This window comes from Gambusia affinis, linkage group LG20 (assembly GCF_019740435.1).
Source record: "Gambusia affinis linkage group LG20, SWU_Gaff_1.0, whole genome shotgun sequence".
NCBI lineage: Eukaryota > Metazoa > Chordata > Actinopteri > Cyprinodontiformes > Poeciliidae > Gambusia > Gambusia affinis.
In genome coordinates, this window is record NC_057887.1 from 20,384,223 (window position 1) to 20,407,557 (window position 23,335).

Consider the following 23,335-nt stretch of genomic DNA (forward strand, 5'->3'; position numbering starts at 1 on the left):
CATTTTTTGAGTAATTTCTTGGACAGCTACTTTTTACTTTTACTTGAGTACAATTTTTGTCTACTATACTCCCTACTGAATAAATAACACATTTTTTAGCTCTTTATTCCAATGGACATAAGACATTTCTGGCGTTAGCTTCTGATTTTATTAGTTCAAACACCAAAAAGGTTTAATATTCAGTGAAATCTGTCTACTGCAGACAGTTTTACAGACGTCCTTAGCTCCAGTTTTGGTGATTCAGCCAATCAGCACCAAGGAAAGTAAACACCGGGATTGGCTGCTTTGTAACTCCAGCTATTAGTATGTCTAGTAACATTGTTATCACCTTAAACTTCAATGTATGTAATTAGGATTTTATGCGATTCACTACCATAAACACAAAATTCCATCAATGAAACATGGTGGAGGAAGCGTAATGCTGTGGGAATGCTTTTGTTGTTGTTGTTGTTGGGAAGATTGAAATGGGAATGTGAATGGAGCTAAATGAACCAGAAGGAAATCTGTTGGATGCAGCAAAACACTTGCTTACATAAAGACAGAGCTGCAATAAAGTGCTTCACATCAAAGCATATTTATGTGTTAGAATGTCCTAATCAAAGTCCAGTGAAGAAAATGTGTGAAGATGATGCTTTTCATCCAGTTTTACTGAGCTGGAGCTGCTCTAAGCTGATAAGAATGGGCAAAGGTGCTAACATAGAGAGCATGGTGCTGCTACAAAGTGTTGGGTTAAAAAACAGCATGCCACACTTTTCAGATGTTTTTAACATTTCTTAGCAGTTTGAGTCCATCATAGGAAATTATGTACGCACATAATGCAATTCTGTGGTTGTAACACGACTAAAAGCATCAGGGGTGTGAATGTTTCTGCACAGATATAGATTGATTATTGGTATTAATAACTGATAATATGATAGCCAACCATGTTTCATCAAACCACTCAGGAGTTGAGGTTAGCGATTATTTGATACATTTTGCACATTTCATCTCTGCATTTATCATCCTTTAAAATATTTTGATTAAATATCATATTTGTTATGTTAAAAATAGGTCTGAAACTGTAACCTTTTCTAACAATGTTTTTCTTTTGCCAAGTTACAAAGTATCATATAAAGTTGGGAACAGTGACTGAAACTAAATGCTGTTATCTTGGCTCTCAGAATAAACAGTTACAAAATAAATTTAGATTCAAATTACACCAGGAGCGTGTTTTAAAACTTATCTGTAAGTTTTTATAAAACGTTTTAGGAGTTGGTGACATTACAATAAAACCATTCATGGTGTATTACACCTTATCCTATCAGGATAATAAATTATCAGTCATAATTTAAATATGGTGAACTGTGCCACTTTAACCTTTGGTTACCTTTACAGAGTGCTTGTTGGCTACAGTTTCATTTGGTTCAGGGAAATCCTGTGGCCTAACTGCTCCGCTCTGTAGGAAAATCCTCCAGCTTTTACAGTGTCATCCGAATCAGAATACAGTAAGGAAAGGCTTTGCCTAAATAATTTACTGCTGCATTTTATCCTGGCTTCAGTTTTATTGTGGAAGAATTCATTCTCCTCCACTTTTTCCACATTTTATCGCTTTACAGCAACAGATTTCAATTTATTATAATGTAATTTTATGTGATTTACTGACACAAACCAGGAACTAGTTCTGTCTGGGTCTTAAATTGTTCCAGAAATTATTGTGATAAAAGATAATATTGTTTTTTTGAGACCATTTTCAAGTAATATATTAGTAATGGCATATTAATAATGCAAGAACACATTCTCAAAGATCAATTAACTTTAAATTCTAATGAACATTCAACAGAATGTTAAAAAAAAACAACAAATAAAATGAATTATGAAGTCTTTGTAAACAAAACTGTCTTTCCGTAAAAACAGCTAGTTGAGACCGAAGCAGCAGACTGAAGATTTTTATCATCCAGTTTTTGGTGGAAAGAGAAAAACTATAACTCATGCAAATGTAAATTAATGAGCTTGTTTGAATTTTTTATGCGATTAATTGATTTGTTGTTTATTTCAACAGGATTACACACAACCAAAACCATAAATAAAATGAATCATGATGTCTTTATGAATAAAGTTGCCCTTCAAATCGGAAGTTATTTGAATTCATCATATGATTGTTTATTACTAAGTTCATTTCTTAAACTTCAATCCTCTAATTTGTTATAACTGTATCAGTTTTCCATGTTTTGCTCCGTTTAAACGCGTAACAAACCTTTTTTAATTATTTTGTGAGCCGTGTTTTTGTCAGAGGTGTTAGCCGTGCGTTCAAACAGCAGACGCTCACGCTGCGTGTGTCCTGCGCTCCCTGCCAGGCGCTGGCCATGCCGTCGAGTGTGCGGGCCGGGAGCCTGAAGGACCCGGAGGTGGCGGAGCTGTTCTGCAGGGAGGACCCCGAGAAGCTCTTCACCGACCTCAGGGAGATCGGCCATGGGAGCTTTGGCGCCGTCTACTTTGTGAGTTTGTTGCTCTGTGTTTGGATGTCTTGATGTCTCCTGTGTCTATCTGTGCCAAATCTGTCACATAAAAGATGCTCTGATGTTTATTTACTAAAGAATCTGTTTAAAATCTGGTTCAGATGAAACTCAGATTGTTTCATCCCAGTGAAACTCACTGTGTTTGCTGCAGGTTGCCCTATTTTTGTAAATAAACCAATCCAAAGAATGTGCAAAAAGATTTCAGTTTGAAGGTTGCATTGTTATGATAGCTTGCAGTTTAACCCTTTAAGTTTCAAATCTCCGTATGAAGTTCTTTAAATGTCCTGTGAGTAAATTATTTGCCCAATTTCTCCAAAACAACCATAACAATCTAGCAATTATTTACAAATTACAGTCTGTTAAGAGTGTCTCATTAGATTAAAATGAAGAAAAACCTGCTTCCTGTAACAGCGGGAGTGAAATTACCGTAATATCCAGATATTTTCTGAGAAGCGCATCGTCTCCCCTTTTAGAAACCATTGGAATTTTTCAGATGATGCAAAGTATCGGGGAGTTACGGCACCGCAACGTTGACTTGTGAAAATGTGTCGTTTATAATTTATGAATTAACTTAATTCATAAATTATAAAAATTTACCTAAATCTTCTTTTATTTATGAATAAGTGACCAAAACCCTTCTTTTATTGATCAGAAACTAGATTTTGTTTTGTATTTTTCCAGTTGATACATTGAAATTTTGCGATTCTTTTTTTAATAAGGCGAACCATTATACAAAACAACAGAAACGATAAATAAAATGAATTATAAAATCTCTGTAAATAACATTAGGTGAAGGCAGAAACTGTTGGTGTAATCCTGATTGCTTTGACATTTCCTGTCAAAGATGAATCAGTTTTTTTTTACAGAAATAAAACCTTCATTTGAGCTAAACCTGAAACTCATTCCTCCTCCCCACTCCAGGCCCACGACATCCGCACCAATGAGGTGGTGGCGATCAAGAAGATGTCCTACAGCGGCAAACAGTCCAATGAGGTACGAGACAAAAACTAATTTAAATCAGGTGTTTCCAGGGTTCATTTCTGGATAAAACCCTTTAATGTTCTTGATATTCAAACTGCACAGTTTAGTAATAAAATTCAGTCTAACATCTGATTAAAATAAAAATATTAGATTATCAAGAAAGTTAAATCTGAAGTTAAATCAGACTAAACTTTTTTTGTTTGACATAATTTAGAATTAGTAAAGTTATTTTTATTAACTTAAAGCAGGAAAACGTAATTCTTGTAGAGATTTCTTTTAACTTTCTTTGTATTTTGTATTCAAGTACTTAATTTGAGCAGGAATTTCATTTACCCGTGATTTGTTTAGATTGTTTCAATACATTGCATATTTATTATTTGTAATTGCTCAATGATTTATTGATTTGTGTATTAGTGTTACTATTAATAATAAAAATGTATTTTATTTATAATACTCTTTAGATCTCAAATGGCAAAAACCAAAAGCAATTTTAAGGAATATAAATATGTAAGAGATTAAAACCAATATCTAAGAAAATGAACCAAAAATGTTGCTAAAAATAATAATTCTTTTTTTTTAAACGGCCAGTGGATTGTGGTGCCTACAGAGTATTAATTAAAACAAAGCTTGGCTTATATTTTATACACTAATAAACTTAATTCAAATTTAAAGATTTAAAGATTGATTTTTTTTTTTTAATTAGTGTTTTTATTTCTCTGACCAGTCGGGTGTAGAGAGAGTGTTAGTGAGACTTTTTAAAACAAAATGTTATTATTATATTGGTTTATCTTGTCTCTGCTGTAGAATGTAGTATACTATTAAATATTATTTCACTAAACAGTGAATTAAAACTGTCTTTTCTTAGTTTATTTGCATTGTTTCTATCTCAAAAGTGTGGTGCTGAAAACACTTGAGAACTGAAAGGTTAGTCAGCTGGTCGGTGACGGTGGTTCTGTTTCTGCTCCAGAAATGGCAGGACATCATCAAGGAAGTGAAGTTCCTCCAGAAGCTGCGCCACCCGAACACGGTGGAGTACCGAGGCTGCTACCTGAGAGAGCACACCGCCTGGGTGAGGCGCTGCACAGCACCTGCAGCTCCAGCAAATGCAACACATTTACAAACACTGAATTAAAAAAACTACTTTTCTCTCTATCTGATATTAAATTTCTCTAACATTTTCTGCATGTCCTCATTTACTGACCAATGCGTCTGAATTTTGACCATTTCCTTTTGGCCCACTTCTAATCTGACTTCCTGTTTCTAAATGACTCTTGAAAGCCAAACTTGTAAGACGAAAATGTGACACTAAGTGGTAACATTTACTTTTTTTCTTTTTGTTTTTTTTTTGTTTTTTTTTTTGCAAATGCTGTTTTGAGATTTTCTAAAAGATTTTCTTACTCTGTGTAAACAGTTCATGTTAACTTGAATTTTTATTTATTTTTTTTTTGCATTTTGACAACTCCTCACGACTTAATTTGGATTAAGAGTGCACTGCAAAAACACACAATCCTAGCAAGTATTGCTAGGATTGCAAGTATTATGTCCACTTAAAACATGAGAAAATGTCTTATTATAAGTGAAATAATCTGCCAGTGGAACTAGTGATTGTTCATAAATATTAATGAATTATTGACTCTTAACAAGCTCCTGTGTCTTGCTGAAAAGATAGAGCTATAAGTTACCTTTGTGTTATTTCAAGTGTACTAAGATATTTGCACCAAAAACTAAATCAAAATACAAGGTAAGATATTGTGTTTTGCAGTGTGTTCTTTTAAAGAAGGTCCTGGAAAATGTCATTTGCTCTTCAAATATGAACTAAGTTAGAATCCTGTGCAGAAAATAAAATTTTTCCTAAGTATAAAAATAAAGCTTAAAAAATTCACAACCTATTGAAAAAAGTTTTTGCGAAATCAGGAATTTTTGGCAACAATCACAAAAAACATTTCAACTTCCTGAAGGGACTGTGATTAGATTTCTTTCTAACTGGTAAATGTACAGTTTTAATATTTCTCTCCCCACCTCTGCATAATGCTACAGATGCTTAATAAAAAGAGTGCATATTTAAAAATAAAATAAAAAAACCCATTAAAAAATGTCTTTTGGAGAAACAAACGATGTAAAGTCAATATTTCTCTTTCATGTCGTCTCATTTTTTTTTTGATCCGATGACACAAAAAAAATTCTATTTGTAATTTATCACTAAAAAAGCAGAAACTCTAAACCTCCGGTATTTATTTCAGCAATGTCACTTCATTGTTCCACTTCTGCTGCTGTTTGCATGTCGTAGTCGTCGCAGCGTCTGTGTTTGACTAATCCGACTCGACTCCACAACTTATTGAAACGGCAGGAAGTGAGATTAGATTTCAGGATTAGCTCCTGGTTCCTTTTGGGCTTAATTAGAGTTTTATTCCCAAAGACAATTCACTGAGAACCTTTGACACATTTGAAAAAGCTAATGAGGTTAAAAATCAATAAAAGCATTGATAAGTAGCTAGATTTATGCAGGTTTACTTCAGCGCTGGAGCAAAACAAAATGGTCACTGTGTGGTTGGATGTTTCTGAACAACAACACTCTTCCTGTTTGCTCTTTTCCAGCTGGTGATGGAGTACTGTTTGGGTTCCGCCTCCGACCTGTTAGAAGGTACGAGGAGACAAAACATTTATCAAGATTTCACTGCGTTTTCAGTCTATCATTTATGCAAATGTAAAAATTATCTCCACAGTCCACAAGAAACCCCTCCAAGAGGTGGAAATAGCTGCCATTACCCACGGTGCTTTGCAGGGACTGGTCTACCTTCACTCTCACAACATGATTCACAGGTGAGCCTCACTTCTCTTCAGCCAACCCGCTCTCCACGCCCACACTTTGACGAGAGGCGTAAGCGGTTGTGATAACAAAGCTTATGCAACACCGTTTATGCTGCAGCAACATTTCATCTCTTCCTCGGTTTTTCTGTTTTTCTTCCATCTGATGCTTTATGCCTGTCAGGGATGTGAAAGCAGGAAACATCTTGCTGACAGAACCGGGTCAGGTCAAACTGGGAGACTTCGGCTCTGCTTCTATTGTTGCTCCGGCCAACTCCTTCGTGGGAACACCTTACTGGTAAAACAGCCACCGCATATTTAATTAAATGTTTCATACACACTAGGGTTGAAATGATTAGTCGTGATTAATCAATCATTGAAATAATCAACTAAGTTAGTGATCAATTAATCGTTTATGTATACAGAATGAAAAGACACAAACTTCTCTTGTTTTACATAAATTAGAATTACCAAAGTTATTTCTATTCGCCAAATGCCAGAAAGTGCGGCAGGAAAATGTTTTGTTTTGTAAATAATTTTCTTTGAATTCAGAAGTTTACATACTTTTGGTTGGTATCAGGGATAAACTGTATAACTCGAGTCTGACCTGCAGTCGAAAACTTGCACTAGTGCAAAAAGTTAGTATGCAGCAAGGTTGCAAGTGACAATTATTTTTGATTAATTGATCAATTATCCTGATGATTAATCAAATAAAAAACGGTCACATTTTGCATATTTTTTATTTAAACCTTTTTATGCAATATTAGAAATGCATTAAAAATGCAAATAAACAAATCTAGTTCTCTTTTAGATAACAAAATAAACATTTAATGTTTAAGATGTACGACTCTAATACTCTCGTACATCTTGCATTAGCAAGTTACCTTTAAGTTATTATTTCATATGAACTAAGATATTTTCACTAGAAACTGGACCAAAAATACTTGGTAAGATTTTGTTTTTTTGCAGTGTTCTTTTAAGAAGGAGCAGAAAAATTTTATTTGTACTTTCAATATTAACTATGTTACAATTGTGTCTTTTTTGGGGTGGGGGAGGTTATCAGCATAAATTCCAACTTTTTATGTAAGAACATGCTGTGGCAAAAATAAAGCTTAAAAAAATTCACAACCATTTGAAAAAGCTGTGAAATGAAATCAGTGATTTTTGGCAACAATAATCACAAATAAAACTCTGCAACTTCCCAGAGGGAAAGGCAAATAAACAAATAAATTCCTCTTTTAAATAACAAAATAAATATTTAATGTCTGAAATGTAACAACGCAGCACTCCTTTAGTAACTGCCTGATCATTTAATGATTATCAGTTAATGGTTAATCTATTACTAAATTAGTTTACAATTATTTGTATAATCGATTAATCGTAATGAATCTCATTAATCGTTTCAGCCCGGCTCTAGACGTGTGCTTCATTCTATCAAGAACATTTACAATCCTTGGCTTCCTCTTCATGAGGCTCTTTTGTCAGTCAGAGCCGCTGTAACACTGACTGCTAGAGGAGACTCTCCCTGCCCTTGTTTATCACCATCTACAACTCTCTGAAGAAAATCGTAGAATATAAGTTGAATCATTTAATTTCCCTCTGAATTGAATAAAGTATTTTTGAGTTTGAATATGATCAGTCCATGTTGTTTTGCCTGGAGGTGCAGCTCTCTGTTGTTCCACCATCAAATGTAAACAGAAAAAGATGGAAATGTTTTCTCTGTGCAGGATGGCCCCTGAGGTGATCCTCGCCATGGACGAGGGACAGTATGACGGGAAGGTGGATGTGTGGTCACTTGGCATTACCTGCATAGAGCTGGGTAAGAGAAAAAACTCCCATTAGTGTGTTAAGCACTGAAGTTCACGAAGCTGAAACCATTTCCTCTTTCTTGACGCTCCCTGCTTCGTCACTTGGCAGCGGAGAGGAAGCCGCCGCTGTTCAACATGAATGCTATGAGTGCCTTATACCACATCGCCCAGAATGAGAGCCCCGTGCTGCAGTCGAATCACTGGTGAGAAATGAGAAAAAAACGATTTTTTATTGACGCTTGAACTGAAGATTTCACAACCATAAACCTTAACACAGTTTGCAAACTTTTAGAATCGAACAATGAACAATATTTGAGCCTTTTAATATTATGGATCTTAGTCTTATTGAGAGCAAGAACATTGAAATTAATTCAAAACTCGACTTGGAGCCGATTACCTGAAACCAAACCGGGATAATCACTCTCTTGTTCGCTGGCTCTGGGTAAAAATTGAGCAATGACGCGTTGTAGCTTTGGAAGTGTGAAAAAAGAAGTGAAGTGCATTAAAGCAGTAGTTAAAAAAGCAACATTTGGGTTTCCCTAACAAATTTTTGGGTTTTCAGCATGAATCATAATTCTAGCTTTTGTATCCTGCTATGATAATAAGAAACATAATTTCCTGACTTGGCAAATCCGTCAAAGAGAGGCTGGACGTAGAAATTACCAGTATTCTTCAGTGGAAAATAAATCTGATATTCGACAGCGTCTTTAAAACTTTTTGAACTGCTATTAAATTACAATTTTTATTTGTTTTCTATTCCAGGTCGGATTATTTCCGTAATTTTGTGGAGTCCTGTTTGCAAAAGCTGGCCCAGGACAGACCTACCTCTGATGTGCTGCTGAAGGTACGAACAGTCAGAGCAAAGACGTTGGACGATTAAGGCAGGCAGAGTCTTCAGATTGTTTTTCTAACAGAAAAATTTGAAGATTTGACAGAAAATGCCTTTAATTGTAGAATATTTTATATTAATACATCCAGGTTGGAAACGATTAATCGTGATTAATCAGTTGTTAAAATAATTGTCAAATAATTTAGAGATTGGTTAATCGTTAACTGCAGCATGCAGACTCGAAAACGGTCTTTTGGTGACAAACTTATTTAGAGCAGCCATTAAGCCAAAACTGTACAAGACATAAAGATTTTGGATTTAAGGTATAAACATTTGTTTGTGAATATGTTTTATCTTCACTTGGTTCAGATTCAGCAAATGGAAAACTAGGTTATTGCATTTTAGACAATAAAATATTTATTTTCTTGTTTAAAAAAGCAACTGAATTGTTTGTTTGTTTATTTTACTGTTATTCTAATAATGAATAAAAGAAAGTTTAAGTGGTTAAATTAAAAAATATGGAATTTTTTAAAGTAATTGTTAAAAAAAAAAAAGATCAATTACTAAAATAGTTGCAGCCCTAAATTCATATTTTTATAAAAATTCAAAAATCTTCGTCCTAAAGAGTAATTTAATTTAATTATTCTTACATGATTTTGTCGCTGAGCTCTGAATCGTAAACAGTAAAATCTTGAAATTGTCCAAATTCACTCATAAAATGTGGATTCTCCTGTTGGAAACATGAAGCTGCTGTTTTATCCCGTCTGTTTCCGACCTCTGCTTTGTCCCGCCACCCAGCACCATTTCCTATGCAGGGAGCGCCCCATGACGGCGGTGATGGATCTCATCGCGCGAACCAAGGACGCCGTCCGCGAGCTCGACAACCTGCAGTACCGCAAGATGAAGAAAATCCTGTTTCACGAGGCTCACAACGGTCCGGCACCGGAGGGAGGGGATGAGGAAGAGGTGAGGCTGCGTTCATTCATCCCTTCATCCATTCAGCCAAGCCTGCCGCAATAAATCAGTAAACCAATTAATTAATCGCATGACAAATTAAAATAAGCGCTAATCTCCATTTGGAGGTTATCACTGACCCTTTTAATATTGTTGAAGAGCCGCCATTTTGAGAAATTATGCAAACATTTGACATCAAGCACAAAGTAGATGGATGGTACCTGCCTCTGTTTTCCATGTCTGTTATTATTTTTTTAAATCCAATTTTGTTTTCTGAGACTTCATGATATATTTTAATTATTGGGGTTTTATTTGTAATATTTTAAATGTATGCCTTAAAAGTTTTATGACCTTTGTGTAGTTGGATTAATGAACCATTAATATTTTAGAAAATGGTTTCTAAATTTTCATTTAGATAATATTTTCATTTATTGGAATAAATTATTCCATAAATTATTGGGATAATTTATCACAATTTTATTTTATCAGAAAAATAGAATCTATTAGCTTCTTTTTCATCCACTCATGTTACCTATAACCTATTTCTGAAGTCTTAAGTGTAGAAATATGAATTCATTTTAAAGTGAAAGTTTGTACTTATAATTTAAAAAATGTTAACTGAAATAATAGAACTTGAAATTATGTTTTGGATTTTTCACATAATAACATCCTGTAGGTGGAGCAGGAAGGTGATGGCGCTAAATGATAAACATTAACCCCTGAAAAGTTATTTTGATTTGTTGTTTCAGGAAAAAGACTGTAAGAGGCCCAACGTTTCTCAAATCAACCATTGCAATCTGCTGGGAAATATAATATTATAGCCTGGTATATTTATTACCTTCATCCCTGAAGCCCGACTGTTTCAAACCAGTGTTTTTCTTTGCCTCCTCCAGGATGTGGAAGGGTACATGCTGCGCACCGGCACAGTGAACAGTATGGAGAGCTCCCACTCCCTGCCGTCCATGTCGATCAGCGCCAGCTCCCAGAGCAGCTCCGTCAACAGCCTGGCCGACGGCTCGGACGACAGCGGCGAGATGGCCATGATGCAGGAGGGCGAGCACACCGTCACCTCCAACAGCTCCGTCCTGCACAAACCTCTGGTCAGACTCTTTATTTAAAAATATAAATCACTAAATAAGACCACAAATACTACCTTCAATAGACTATAATTTTATGATAATTGTTTTTAACCAGTAATTTGGTGCAACATCCTTTAGTCATAATATAATATTTAGGGGGTTTTGTACATTTAAATGTCTGTTAAAAACTAAAATCAAACAGATTTTGGTTAATTTTGACTTTGGAGAAACTGCACCCCCTAAAGGAAATGTGAAGTAATAGCAACACAGAGTTACACTTCTACTTGCAAGGGAGCAAATGTTATTGTTTCTACCTTCAAAGAAGAGTTATGCTGCAAATATGCAAAATGAAGAAGCAACAAAATTTATTATTATTCAGCAAAAACACAAAGATTTGAGGCAATCTCTGAACTGAAGAAGATGGATCAGAAGAGCCAGTTTGGACATCAAGGAGGCTTTTACGTGAAGAAATGCATTTAAATTTCCACATTTGGGTTTACATTATTTAATCTGCTGACACATGGATTGTTAGGTAGATATGACAGCAAAGGTTAGCACAGAATAAAAGAAAACAGTAAAAGTCAGTAAGTGAGATAATTTGGCATCATCTTGTCTGTATTTATTAAAGTTTAAAATAATATATAAAAGAATTCATCTTTTTAATTGGTGTCTTTAAATTCAATATAAATTTCCCAGTATTCACAGAATTAGGGAGCGAATAGCTGAAATCCATTAACACTTGAGAACCCCTATAATCTGTAAAAATTATTAAAACGACTATTTTAACAGTTCAAATGACAAATGTACCTTAAATATACATTAATATGAACAGTGGGAACTGCACTAGTGCAGAAGCTAATAAGCTTCAGCCAATCAGCACCAAGGAAAATAAATTACTCTTCTGGATTGGCTGCCAATAGTGTTTCATCTTCCTCAGCTGCATTTTTATTAAGATATTTTAGAATGCTCTACGAAAACATTTGTAAATAATTTGGAGTTCAAGAGAAAATCCACGTCTAGCCTGACTTTTATGGCTGATTCAGAAACATTACATGACTCAAACTTTACTTGCTAACAACAGAAAAGCCAGGATGTTTTATTTTTAATCCTAAATAAATAAAATTGTTTAAAAAAAAATTCTCTCCACTTTGTAGAGCCACGACAACATCTACGATGATCCCTATCAGCCAGAGGTCGACTCTCAACGAGAAGCTTCATCTGGCGGCGGCGGGGGAGGAGGGGGAGGCGGTGGCAGACGGCGACGGCGAGACCACTTTGCCACCATCAGGACCGCCTCGCTGGTGACCCGTCAGATCCAGGAACATGAGCAGGGCTCGGCTCTTAGGGAGCAGATGTCTGGGTGAGACCATGAAATGCTTTACATTGCGAGAAAATATCCTGTTTTGTTGTTTTGGGAACGCTGAATACTTAAGACTGTCTGCACATCCTTAAAAAGTCTTAAATTCACTCACCCAAAATTAAAGCCTTAAAAAACCTTTAGATTTATCCGGGGAAAAGTTAAGGCCTTAAAGTCTGATTACTTTAAAGTGAAGTGGTTGTGGCTACTGCTAACTAGCTGCTAATATGCCCTCGCTAAAAGTATAACATTTCTGTATATAAAATCAAGGCCTTAAAATGTCTTAAATCCAGTTCAAAAAAGTAAGTTGGCCTTAAATGCGTTCATCAAACGTCTTAAATTTCATCATGGCAGAACTAATCTCATATATTCTATGTATTTCTTTCCTCGCGGAACTTTTCTGTCAAAGTTTGAGTTACATCTTCCTTTCGTTCTTTGACTCACAGCTAACACTCCTTTGCTAGCGAGCTAGCTATTATTTTTCCATCACTAGTTGGTTTGATGAAGTTCGTACATTTCTTTGGAGATATAGGTTTTAAATTGCCTTCATAATTAAGTCTGAAAGTCTCAAATTTGTGTTGGTGAAACCTCCAGAAACCCTGTTAAGACTTTAATTACATCAGAGTGGGAGGCAAAGAAAAAGCTAAACTTCTTCCTGCCGAATGATTTTGATGCGCTGCGTCTCATCACAGGTACAAACGGATGCGGCGACAGCATCAGAAGCAGCTGATGGGTCTGGAGAACAAGCTGAAATCAGAGATGGACGAGCACCAATTGAGGCTGGATAAGGAGCTGGAGAACCAGAGGAACAATTTCTCCATGGAGCTGGAAAAACTGTCGAAGAAGCACCAGGCTGTCCTGGAGAAGGAGGTGAGCTTAGAGGAGCCGTGTCACGCGACACAAACTCCTGCAGTGCTTCTGATGGAGATGTTTCGGTTTGTTTAGACGAAGGCGGTCCTGACGGAGGAGAAGAAGTTCCAGCAGCACATTCTGGGTCAGCAGAAGAAGGAGCTGACCAGCCTGCTGGATTCCCAGAAGCGACAGTACCGACAGCGCAAAGAGCAGCTGAAAGAGGTGTCGCAGATTAGCAATAACCAATCAATCTGTTTGCTAAATTTGTCATCTTTCTCTCTTTCCATCTAAAACCGAATGACAAAGTCCTCGGTTTGGTGTTCTGGTCTCAACTGGCCACTTTATTTGAAGAATAATTTTGTGTTGTGTTTTGTTCATAATTCATTTTATTTGTTGCTTCTGTTTATTAGTTTTAGATATTTAAAATGTCTTCCAGTTCTAGTCTTAAATGTTCATTAGAATTTAAAGTTTATTGATTATTGAGAATGTGTTCTTGGATTATTATTCCATTAGCATAATGGAATACTTACTTACAAACGGTCTCAAAACAACAATATTATTGTTAATCGCAAAAATCATCATCCAGCAAAACAGGCCGAGGCGAAGATGCTTCGACACGAGCAAAAAGCCAGACAGTCTAAAAGAATCGGGAAATGTGAAATATTGTCTGTGATATTGTTATTGAGGTATTTAAAAATATATATTGTAATATTTTTTGGCAATATCGTCCACTCCTGGTGAGGACAGTTAATGAATTTTAATTAATTTCCTCTGTATAAGACATAGTTTATACATATTTTATCCTATTTTATGACTCTTACAAATGAACGACGCATTGCAGTGTGCCAAAAGTAACAGAACAACTCAAAACCATTCATCGCATTCTTTTTCCTTTTCTTATTATGGTGGTTCGTGTCCATTTTACGCTAGACACAGACCTGTTGTCATAGCAACCGACAGACAGCAGCACCGCTGGCTGATAGAGCAGATGTTGGGTTCAGATGTATCAGGACTCAACACATAAAAAACAAAAACATTTCCCACACGAAGGAGCAAAATATTCAGTCTGTTTCAGTTTGACATCTTTATGTTTGGTGTTCAATTTGCGATTATTAATAAGTGATAGTCTGAACTTTAGCCGTGGTTGATTAGCTAATTTAAATATCTGCACTATTGATGATCTGTCAGAGAGTCGCTGTGTGGGTCGCTTTATTTTTATGTTTTACTCACCAAAACACCAAATTCTGCAGCACATCTACATGTTAAGGTTGTCAAAGCTAAGCTAGCGTAGCTGACCTCCTTCCCTCTATTTCTTTTGCAATTTCTCCGTAGGAACTGAACGAGAACCAGTCGACGCCGAAGAGAGAGAAGCAGGAATGGCTGGTGCACCAGAAGGAGTGCATGCAGCAGCTGCAGGCGGAGGAAGAAGCCGGCCTGCTGCGGAGGCAGCGGCAGTATTATGAGCTGCAGAGCCGCCAGTACAAGAGGAAGATGCTGCTTGGACGCCACAACCTGGAGCAGGATCTGCTCAGAGAGGTATCATCCCTGATTGGTTGCCTGAATGTAATCCTGGTACTTTTTAATAAATCCAGTGAATGGATACCGTCACTGCTGATGGGAAATAATTATTTGATTCAGATCGGTTGGCACACGAATGCTAAAAAAGATTTTAACAAGTCAACATATATATATATATGCATATATTTGTGTGTGCAATAAACTCTCAAATATAAAATTGTGAGTTTATTTCAAATTTTCCACAAAATGTTAAAATGATTGTTTAAGTAATGTTAACTCCCACCTACAGGTGGCGGTATTTCTTCTATCTCACTGCTGATTCAGCCGTACTTAATGTCAACAGTTTTTACAAAAACAAAAACTTAGATACTTAAAATGTTTGTGTGACTTTATTTTCCTAAAATTACGATTCTTGTAATATTATGATTTGTCGTATTTCAACTTTATTGTCTTAAGACTGCTTTCTTGTTCTATTATTATTATTATTATTATTATTTATTTTATTCTTGTATTTCAATTTTTTTATGTTTTGGTAATTTTATGTTTTTATTCTCGTACTGTCTTAACCTTTTTTTATATTTGAACTTTATTCCTGTAATATTACAACTTTATTATCGTTCAACTCTTTTCTCACAATATTCCTTTACTCTAGTATTTAATTTATTTTTGTAATGTTGTGGCTTTAGTCTCACAATATGTCTAATATTTGAACTTTGTTCTAATTTTACTACGACTTTATGGTCATACGGCTGTTTTCTTGTAATATTATTGTAGTTTAGCCCTAAGATTTGGTTGTAGTGTTGAGCTGAAGTCCAAATAAATAGAAGCTGTAAAACATTCTTATCAAACAAGATGGCGGCTTGTGGCTGCATGGAAACCCCAGTACCGCATTGGTGAAAAACCATCCTGATTTTCCAAATGTTGACTCTTGAATCACCAGCGTTGCTCCTCTTCCTCACCGTGGCGTCTCTGTCTGCAGGACCTGAACAAGAAGCAGACCCTGAAGGACCTGGAGTGCGCCATGCTGCTGCGGCACCACGAGTCGACGCAGGAGCTGGAGTTCCGGCAGCTGGGCGTGGTGCAGCGGACGCGCGCCGACCTGATCCGCACGCAGCACCAGACCGAGCTCACCAACCAGATGGAGTACAACAAGCGCCGCGAGCAGGAGCTGCGTCAGAAACACGCCGTGGAGGTCCGCCAGCAGCCCAAAAGCCTCAAAGTGAGTGAGGGCCGGGACGGCGAGGCGGCGCCGGGGGGGCGGGGCTTAGAGCCCGACGACGTGGAGGAGTGTGAGGAAGAGCCGGACGGAGCCGCAGAGCTCCGAGACGACGAGGCGGTTATAGAGGAAGGGAAAGGAAGCGAAGAAAGAGAGGTAGAGGGAGTGCAGTGGGCGTACGAGGGCGATCAAAGAGAGGTGTGTCACGTCGAGTCTGATGAAGAGGAGGAGGAAGAGGAGGGCCGCGGCGTGGCCGACGGATGTCCGTCTGAGCTCGACGACTTGTTAGAGTTCTACTTCCCCGACTCGCCGGAGGAGCTGGACAAGGTCGCCGCCGTGGCCCCGCCTCCCCCACCGCAGTCCTCCCTCCCCTCCCTGTTCTCCCACGCCGTCTGCCTGCTGCTCTCGCTCTCCGCCGCCGCGCAGCCGTCCAACTTCACGCTGCTGCTGCTCTCCGTCTTCCTGCTGTCGCTGCGCCGCTCGCCGCCGCTGCCCTCGCTGGCGTCCGTCGTGCTGTCGGCCGAGCTCGTCTTCCTGGCGCTCTTTTTCTCCTACCTGCTGCTGCGCTCCTGCTGCGCGCTCTCCCTCTCCTCCTTCCTGTGGCTCAGCCTGTGGGGTGGCGGCGTCTTCAGCCTGGCGCTCGCCGTCAGCCTGGGGCTCTACTACATCCCCTTCATCCTCGTCTCCGCCTCCTTCCTCAGCTCCCCGGCCATCTTCCTTTCTCTCTTTCTGCTCGTCGCGCTCGCCGTTCGGCCAGCCCGGAGCTTCCTCCAGCAGGCGCCGCGGAAGCTCAACCGCTTGTGCATGCGCGTGCTGTTCCGCTTGCCCCGCCCCCTTTTCGCCATGCTGCAGTCGGTTTTGGGCGGCATGGCAGAGCGGAACCTTTACGAAATGTTCCCCAAAGCCGGGCGCAACTGGGGCGTCCGCCAATCACGGATCCCCGTCCCTTTGAAGAGCTTACCGTCCGAGCATCACGCCCACCGCTGTTGCCACGGCAACTCACGCCTGGCGAAGGTGCTGCTTTGGGTTGGGCGATTTGGAAGACGGCCACTAGGGGTCCTCGCGGACTTTGCCAACACTGTGATCCTGAAACTCGCCAGGCGGGTCGTTACGAACCTCCCGTTGCGCCTCCGGGTCAAACTCCGAACTCTGGGGCTCCTGAGGAAGGAGCTACCCAGCCGGTTGCCACGGTTACTGCCGCGGGAGGTCCGAGACAGGAGGCAGAGGGAGCGGAGCAGGAGGAAGATGAGGGAGGAGAGGATGAGGATGTATCGCGATGAAACGAGATGGGAGTGCGGGTTGAGGCGAACCGCATCCGGGAGGTTTGAGAGAGGGAAACTCCGACCGTGGAGATAACAGGAAGTGACCCGGTTCTGGTTCCTGCAAATACACAACAACTTAACAGGGATCGTTATTTTAGTTTCCAGTGCAAATATCTCAGTACACTTCAAAATTAACTTTTCAGCAAGAAATAGGAGCTGGGTTTAGTTAATAATTCATTAAAATTATTTTAAGTGAAGTGATCAGCCATTTTGGCTTAAAATCTGTGAATAATTTTGATGAAAAGTTAGTTATGAATTGATTTTGTCTTTTTTCAAATGTTCTAAGATATTTGCACTAGAAACTAGACCGAAATACTAAAAAGACTTTATAACTGTTGTGTTTTTGCAGTGTAAACCCAGCTAATCCAGAGATTATCCCCCATTTCCTCATTGTGCTTTTTGTAAAAGTTCCTTAAACCTCCATCAATTTTATTAATTTGTTCTTAATTTCTAAGAAGAATCTTTTTATGGTTATTTTAAGACCGTTTTGTTTTTATTTTTAGTTTTTTTTAAATTTTGTTTTTTTTCCTCTGTAGTCGTCTCATTTGAATGTGTGCCGAGAACAAATATTTCAGTGTTAACGACGCTCCGTGAATGAAACTCCTTTATGCTAAGAAAAAAAAAATAATGTAAAAAGCTGTGAAAAATAATTTAAATATAAAAAAAAGGTTTTATGATTTCAGAAAGGTTTCACTAACGTCGCCCTCAACACTAGCTAACGGTCGGCGGTAATTGAAGTGCAATAAACGGTGGCGGCGGCCATATTTACCGTCGCTTCCAATCAAGTCCGTCTGTTTTTGATGGACAGAAACAGAGACATCCAACCTCTAATTTGAATTTTTTTTATGGGGAAAACAGAAACAGGCCCAAAGCATCACTGGTCCTCCTCCATGCTTTCCTACATATCACTCCTGATCTAAATATGGCTGTTTTCTACAAGCTACTTCCTGATTTATTAAGACCAACACAAACTGCCGTTACTGGAATTACATGTTTTCTTGTCTTTCCCATTTTGAAAAGTGGCTAACTGTCAGAATTTCATTGTTGAATTAAAGTTTGTATTTTTAGGAATTGGTAGAGAATTTTAAAAATTTGTTTGGTGGATTTTTTTTGTTTTAGGGAAAAGATCCCACAGCATGGCAGATCCTCTACCGTACTTTAAAATATGCTTTCTTTGTAGAAATGGACAAGTTGGGTGAAAGTAGCTACTTTTTCAATTATGAAGACAAACACATTTATTGCTATATTTTCTTGTTTTTCCCCATTTTGAAGAGTGATTAAGGGAAGCAGATTCAGTTTCAAGAATCAGGGATTAATTACCAAACATTCCCAGATGCACAGTTAAAAATGTGATTTATAATTTTGTTTTCTGTGAATTTTGTAAAAAAAAAATTCTTATCAGTGAAATCACGATTAAATGTGTTTAAATTAAAGGTTGGATTTCTCTCTGCAGCAGTAAGAGATTAATTTAAAGTCATAAATATAAACCAGTAGTGCCAATAAAACGGTCTGTTAAAAACCAGAATGTTAAATCGTTTAAGGTTGTTGATTTCTCTAGAAATTCTGGTTTCAGTTTTTCAAACCATTTCATGCACAAAGCTGCTGAAATCAGCCGTCTTTCAGTCGCATTTAGTTTTGCTACCTTATTGCGCTCGATGCAATAGTCTTGATATGATTTACCGTGTAAACATTTCCCTTTTTTAAAAAGAAAAGTGCCTACTGTCAGCTGTTTGCACAAGTCTTAGTCTGTTGTGAAGAGACGAAGTAGAGTAGAAAACGAAGATATCTCACAGTACTTAAAGCATAATATAATAAAATTATATTTAATGTATCAGCATGATATAGAACTTTATTGAAGCCATATTTTGTTGACAATCTTTTGCGAAATGCAGGGCTAGATTGAAGAAACACGAATGTGAAAAACGGAGCGACTCATTACCAAAAATATCCAGATTAAAGGAACAAAATTCATGTCTTTTGGGGGGGGTTTTCAGATAAAGTCTTTACATTTTTCAAAAACAGTGCAGCTACTCTTCACCTCAAGTGACTTTTATTTTTGTTTTATTGGTATCAGGAACCAAAGATTTTCAGCGACCGACCAAAACTGTTTTAAGACGCTAAAACCAAAAAACATATGTTGGATTTTTTTTTACACATTTTGCTTAAAAAGACATTTTATCTTTTAACAGAAACACCAAAGTGCTCCAGTAAAAACAGGAAGTTTTAGATCATAAGGGATAAAAATGAAGGAAAAACTTTTAAACCATTTTACGTGGAGTATTATAAAATCAAAACATTTAGATATGAAAAAGTCGAGTTTTATAAGTTTGTTGGATTGTAACTCGCTCAGTTTTCACCTGTTTTTCTGTTTACATGTTGCATTGTGTTTTTCCCAGTTTTATCACCCTGTTTGTTTAATTTATGCAGTATTTTAAAAGTACTGCTGCGTTCTGTACGGCTGTGTGCTCCAAAAAACATTTTATTTGTTATACTTAGATTTTTATTTGCACAGAAATAAATTCTTTTGTTTTGAAATCATTGTCTTTGTCTGTTTTTATGATTTTTTTCCCCCTTCGTCTTTGTCACCTCATTTGTTTTCTATTCTCCTTTTTTTTTTTTGTTTTTATTACCCAGAATCCTCATTCACTTCCTCCTGCATCATCACACCTTTTCTGTCCATTTGTCACAGAAACTATCAATAATTTGTCTTAAAATTCACATATGAATATATTTAGATTTGCACAATATATTTATATGAAAAAAAAAGTTTTATATTTGTGGTATATATTAGCATAAATATTTTTCCACAATATAAATATTTTTTCAGTGAAGAAAAACCTTTCAACAAAATATTTGAAGTATTTGGCAAAATTGCTACTCAAGAACTGTTTGATCTAAATAAATTAGATAATTTGAAAAAAAAATAAAAATTGTTTTATGGGTATAAATTAGAATATATTGTAATATTATTGAAAAGTTTCTTTATTTCACTGAATAAAACAGTATTTTCAAGCTTTTATTTCTTTACTAATTGGGATGATTTTCAGCCTTTTTTCTGACATTTATCATTAGAATTAGAATATATCAACCAATTAAAAAACGTTTTTAATGCAGAAATTAAAATTCTGCTTTGATCTTATTCTTTAAAGATACTTCTAAATGCACCACATCGTTGTCCTTGTATTTTTAGTCTATTTACGAAACCAGAGTTGATAAATGCAACAAAGTTGTACTCGAGTAAACAGCATTTTTTAGTGCTGTTAGTATTTTTTTTTTTTCTCCAAAAGCTACTCAATAAATGAGTGTTATAGAAAGTACTGTTAAAGTGAAATCCATTCAGGTGTATTGATGATCTTGTGTAAGCTGAGGCCAGGCGGCAAGAATAAGGTCATAATATTAGTCTTAACAGAATAAAGTTGTAATATTGGCTTTACTCTCAAAATATTGACTTTTCTCCAATAATGCTGATCTTATTCTGCTAATATTACGACTTTATTCTAGTAATATATTTCCAACATGGCCCCAATACTCCGTTAAAGATACTCCGTAATTATCAGAGGAGTTACACTTATTGGCATTCCAGCTGTCAAGCTTGTATTTTAATTACTGAATAGTTTTTTAATAAAAAAAATACATATATTATTTTTGATAACTTCGAGCTCCAAGCCTGAACTTTGACTAGGCTCCTTGGAAACAGTAATATAACCTCCAGCTAGAAGAAACATATTAAAACTGAACATTTTTTCCAAACCGAACAAGTTGATGATGTTTTGTGTTTTCCAGATCTGAGTAAGAACAGGAAAACAGGAAATGGTAAAGCTTTCCAAGTTTCTATAAGATACAAATTAAAGTTAAAATACATGACATGGACAATCAGAGGTGGGTTTTACGTTTTCTCAAATAAAACCATCATTTAAAACAATTATTTAAAGATTTCCTACAAAGCTCGTCATTATGTTTGTTGTTTTGGTTCGTTTACCCATCAAATTATCAGCAGAGCAGTTTTGGTTTTTGAGGGACTGACTGAGACCACAGACAGGTGGGTAATCGCACACCTGCACAGGTACGGCAACCCATCAACTCACATTACGGCAAGTTGTTGACATGCAAAATAAGAAGGTAAATATTGAAAAATTACCGTCAAAAATCACCAGAATTCCATATTTAAAATGACACTTTTAGTTGTTTTTTTTTATATGGTATAATTTTATAACTTTTTGAACTTAATTTGCTCATCAGCACCCTGCAGTAACGAGTAAAAGCAGCGATCAGTTCATTGATCCTTCTATAAATGTTTGGGTTTAAACACAGATCTAAAAATGTCTTTATGGAGAACGAGAAAATTCAGATTAATTTGATAGTTTCCACCTCCATGAAGTGGGATTTTAAAGTTTACTTTGTGTAATTAGCTTCATGATATGATTCTTGTTGCCACGGTTACAATCCAGCATCACATGGCTATCCTTTTCTTTGTGTTTGAGCTTCATAACACTCTTCTGCAAATAATAATAATAAAAATAAAATAAAAAACCTGTTGAGGTCTGAACATGAGAACGGGCCCCAAATCAAGTTCCTCTTTTCCAAATCACTTTTCTTAATCTTAAAAGTAAAGTTTATTCATTCCTGTGTTTTCTGAGCCACCAGAGCTTTTTGGGTTTTTTCAGCCCGGTTTCTCTCGTCTCTCCTTCAGTCCAAAGAGCTCCAGATAAAGCGCCAGTTCCAGGACACCTGTAAGATCCAGACCCGGCAGTACAAGGCCCTGCGGAACCACCTGCTGGAGAACACACCCAAGTCGGAGCACAAGGCGGTTCTGAAGCGGCTGAAGGACGAGCAGACCCGGAAGCTGGCCATCCTGGCCGAGCAGTACGACCACTCCATCAACGACATGCTGTCCACTCAGGCTGTGAGTCGCTGCCCTTCCCACAGAACCTAGAACCCGACCAGAGCCGGTTCTTGGGGTGTAGAACACGGCCCAGGGCCCAAATCCAGAAAGACACGAGTCAGCCGCAAGTTTCCACCAAAAACTCTCAGAAATTTCTGAAATGTTTTTTTTTTTTAAATCTTGGAAATTTCTGAGCTTGAGGAGTTGAAAAATTATTAGAAACAGCTTGAAGATATTCTAGAAAAATTTAGAGATATAACGCGAGTTAGCCTATTCTATTAAATCTTTTTAACATTTTTATTCTTCCATTTGGGTCTCGAATGCTTCTTACGTACTATAGATCTAAAATGCTAATATTTGTTTACTTGGATAAATAAAAAAAATGCAATAGTTGAAAATCATTTTTATTTTAAATTTAAAGGAATTTGCTAATTTACCTTGAAAAAGTGCAACAAATAATCGTCATTGTTTGTTGTGTTACCATAGTAACAATCTAATCTGTTGTTAAGAGTTCGATTTTGCATCTTTTTTAAGAAAAAAAAAAATCAACCAATTATGATTGGGATCCACTAAATCTGTATTTATGGACCCCAAATTAAGTTCTGCCCACGGCCCCATATGATCTTGCATCAGCCCTGTTCAAGGCAGTTGAAAGGAGAATAGATGGATCCCGTTTGATTCCAGTTTAGGGCATCAATTGGGGATTGTAATGAAACATTTTAGTCTGATTTAAATCACAATTCAGCAGTAAAAATCAGAAATAAATTTTGTTCGACATTTTCTCTGCCCTGGATCTTTCAGGAGCGCTCCCACCTTCATCTTCGTCGTCATGCGGAGACAAAGCTTTGGGTTTTTTCCTGAATGATTTATTGTGAGAGGGCTGAAGAGGGGGAGGAAACTGTAATTACCTCACATGGCAGCGCGCCATTTAACCTCAGTAAGCCAAATCCCTGCTGCCCTTGATGTGCCTCCAGTCAAGCTGAGCAGAAATATGAATAACCTCTGAGGTCAAAAACATATTTTTATTTACTGAAAGGCTGCAAGGAGACATAACTTGTGTCTACACCGTGTTCCAAGTTATTATGCAAATGATATTTTCTCAGATTTTCTTAAATGGTCAATGCAAATGATGGTCAGTACAATTTTCAAGTCATGAACTATTACAGTATAAATCAAATTTTACTGAACAAAACTCCTCAGGAGAACAGTATGTTTTTCAAAAATAAAAAACTCAAAA

General features: G+C 37.1%; 1 protein-coding gene across 4 annotated transcripts in view; it reads left to right on the forward strand.

Annotated features, from left to right (window-relative positions):
* The window catches only part of taok2b (TAO kinase 2b), a 33,166-nt gene that overhangs the window by 2,464 nt on the left and 7,367 nt on the right, over positions 1-23,335 (forward strand). For 3 of the 4 annotated variants that reach the window (XM_044103220.1, XM_044103218.1, XM_044103219.1), the window contains exons 2-18: positions 2,334-2,474; positions 3,417-3,488; positions 4,444-4,545; positions 6,072-6,117; positions 6,200-6,296; positions 6,466-6,579; positions 8,009-8,100; positions 8,199-8,292; positions 8,852-8,933; positions 9,717-9,884; positions 10,766-10,972; positions 12,106-12,311; positions 13,001-13,178; positions 13,254-13,382; positions 14,493-14,696; positions 15,658-15,897; positions 21,907-22,119. In XM_044103220.1, coding sequence (XP_043959155.1) covers positions 2,343-2,474; positions 3,417-3,488; positions 4,444-4,545; positions 6,072-6,117; positions 6,200-6,296; positions 6,466-6,579; positions 8,009-8,100; positions 8,199-8,292; positions 8,852-8,933; positions 9,717-9,884; positions 10,766-10,972; positions 12,106-12,311; positions 13,001-13,178; positions 13,254-13,382; positions 14,493-14,696; positions 15,658-15,897; positions 21,907-22,119 — 2,376 coding nt within the window. In that variant the 5' untranslated portion in view covers positions 2,334-2,342. Of the gene's footprint in view, positions 1-2,333; positions 2,475-3,416; positions 3,489-4,443; positions 4,546-6,071; positions 6,118-6,199; positions 6,297-6,465; positions 6,580-8,008; positions 8,101-8,198; positions 8,293-8,851; positions 8,934-9,716; positions 9,885-10,765; positions 10,973-12,105; positions 12,312-13,000; positions 13,179-13,253; positions 13,383-14,492; positions 14,697-15,657; positions 19,752-21,906; positions 22,120-23,335 lie in introns of those variants that run through there. The other variant, XM_044103217.1, reaches the window with a different exon arrangement.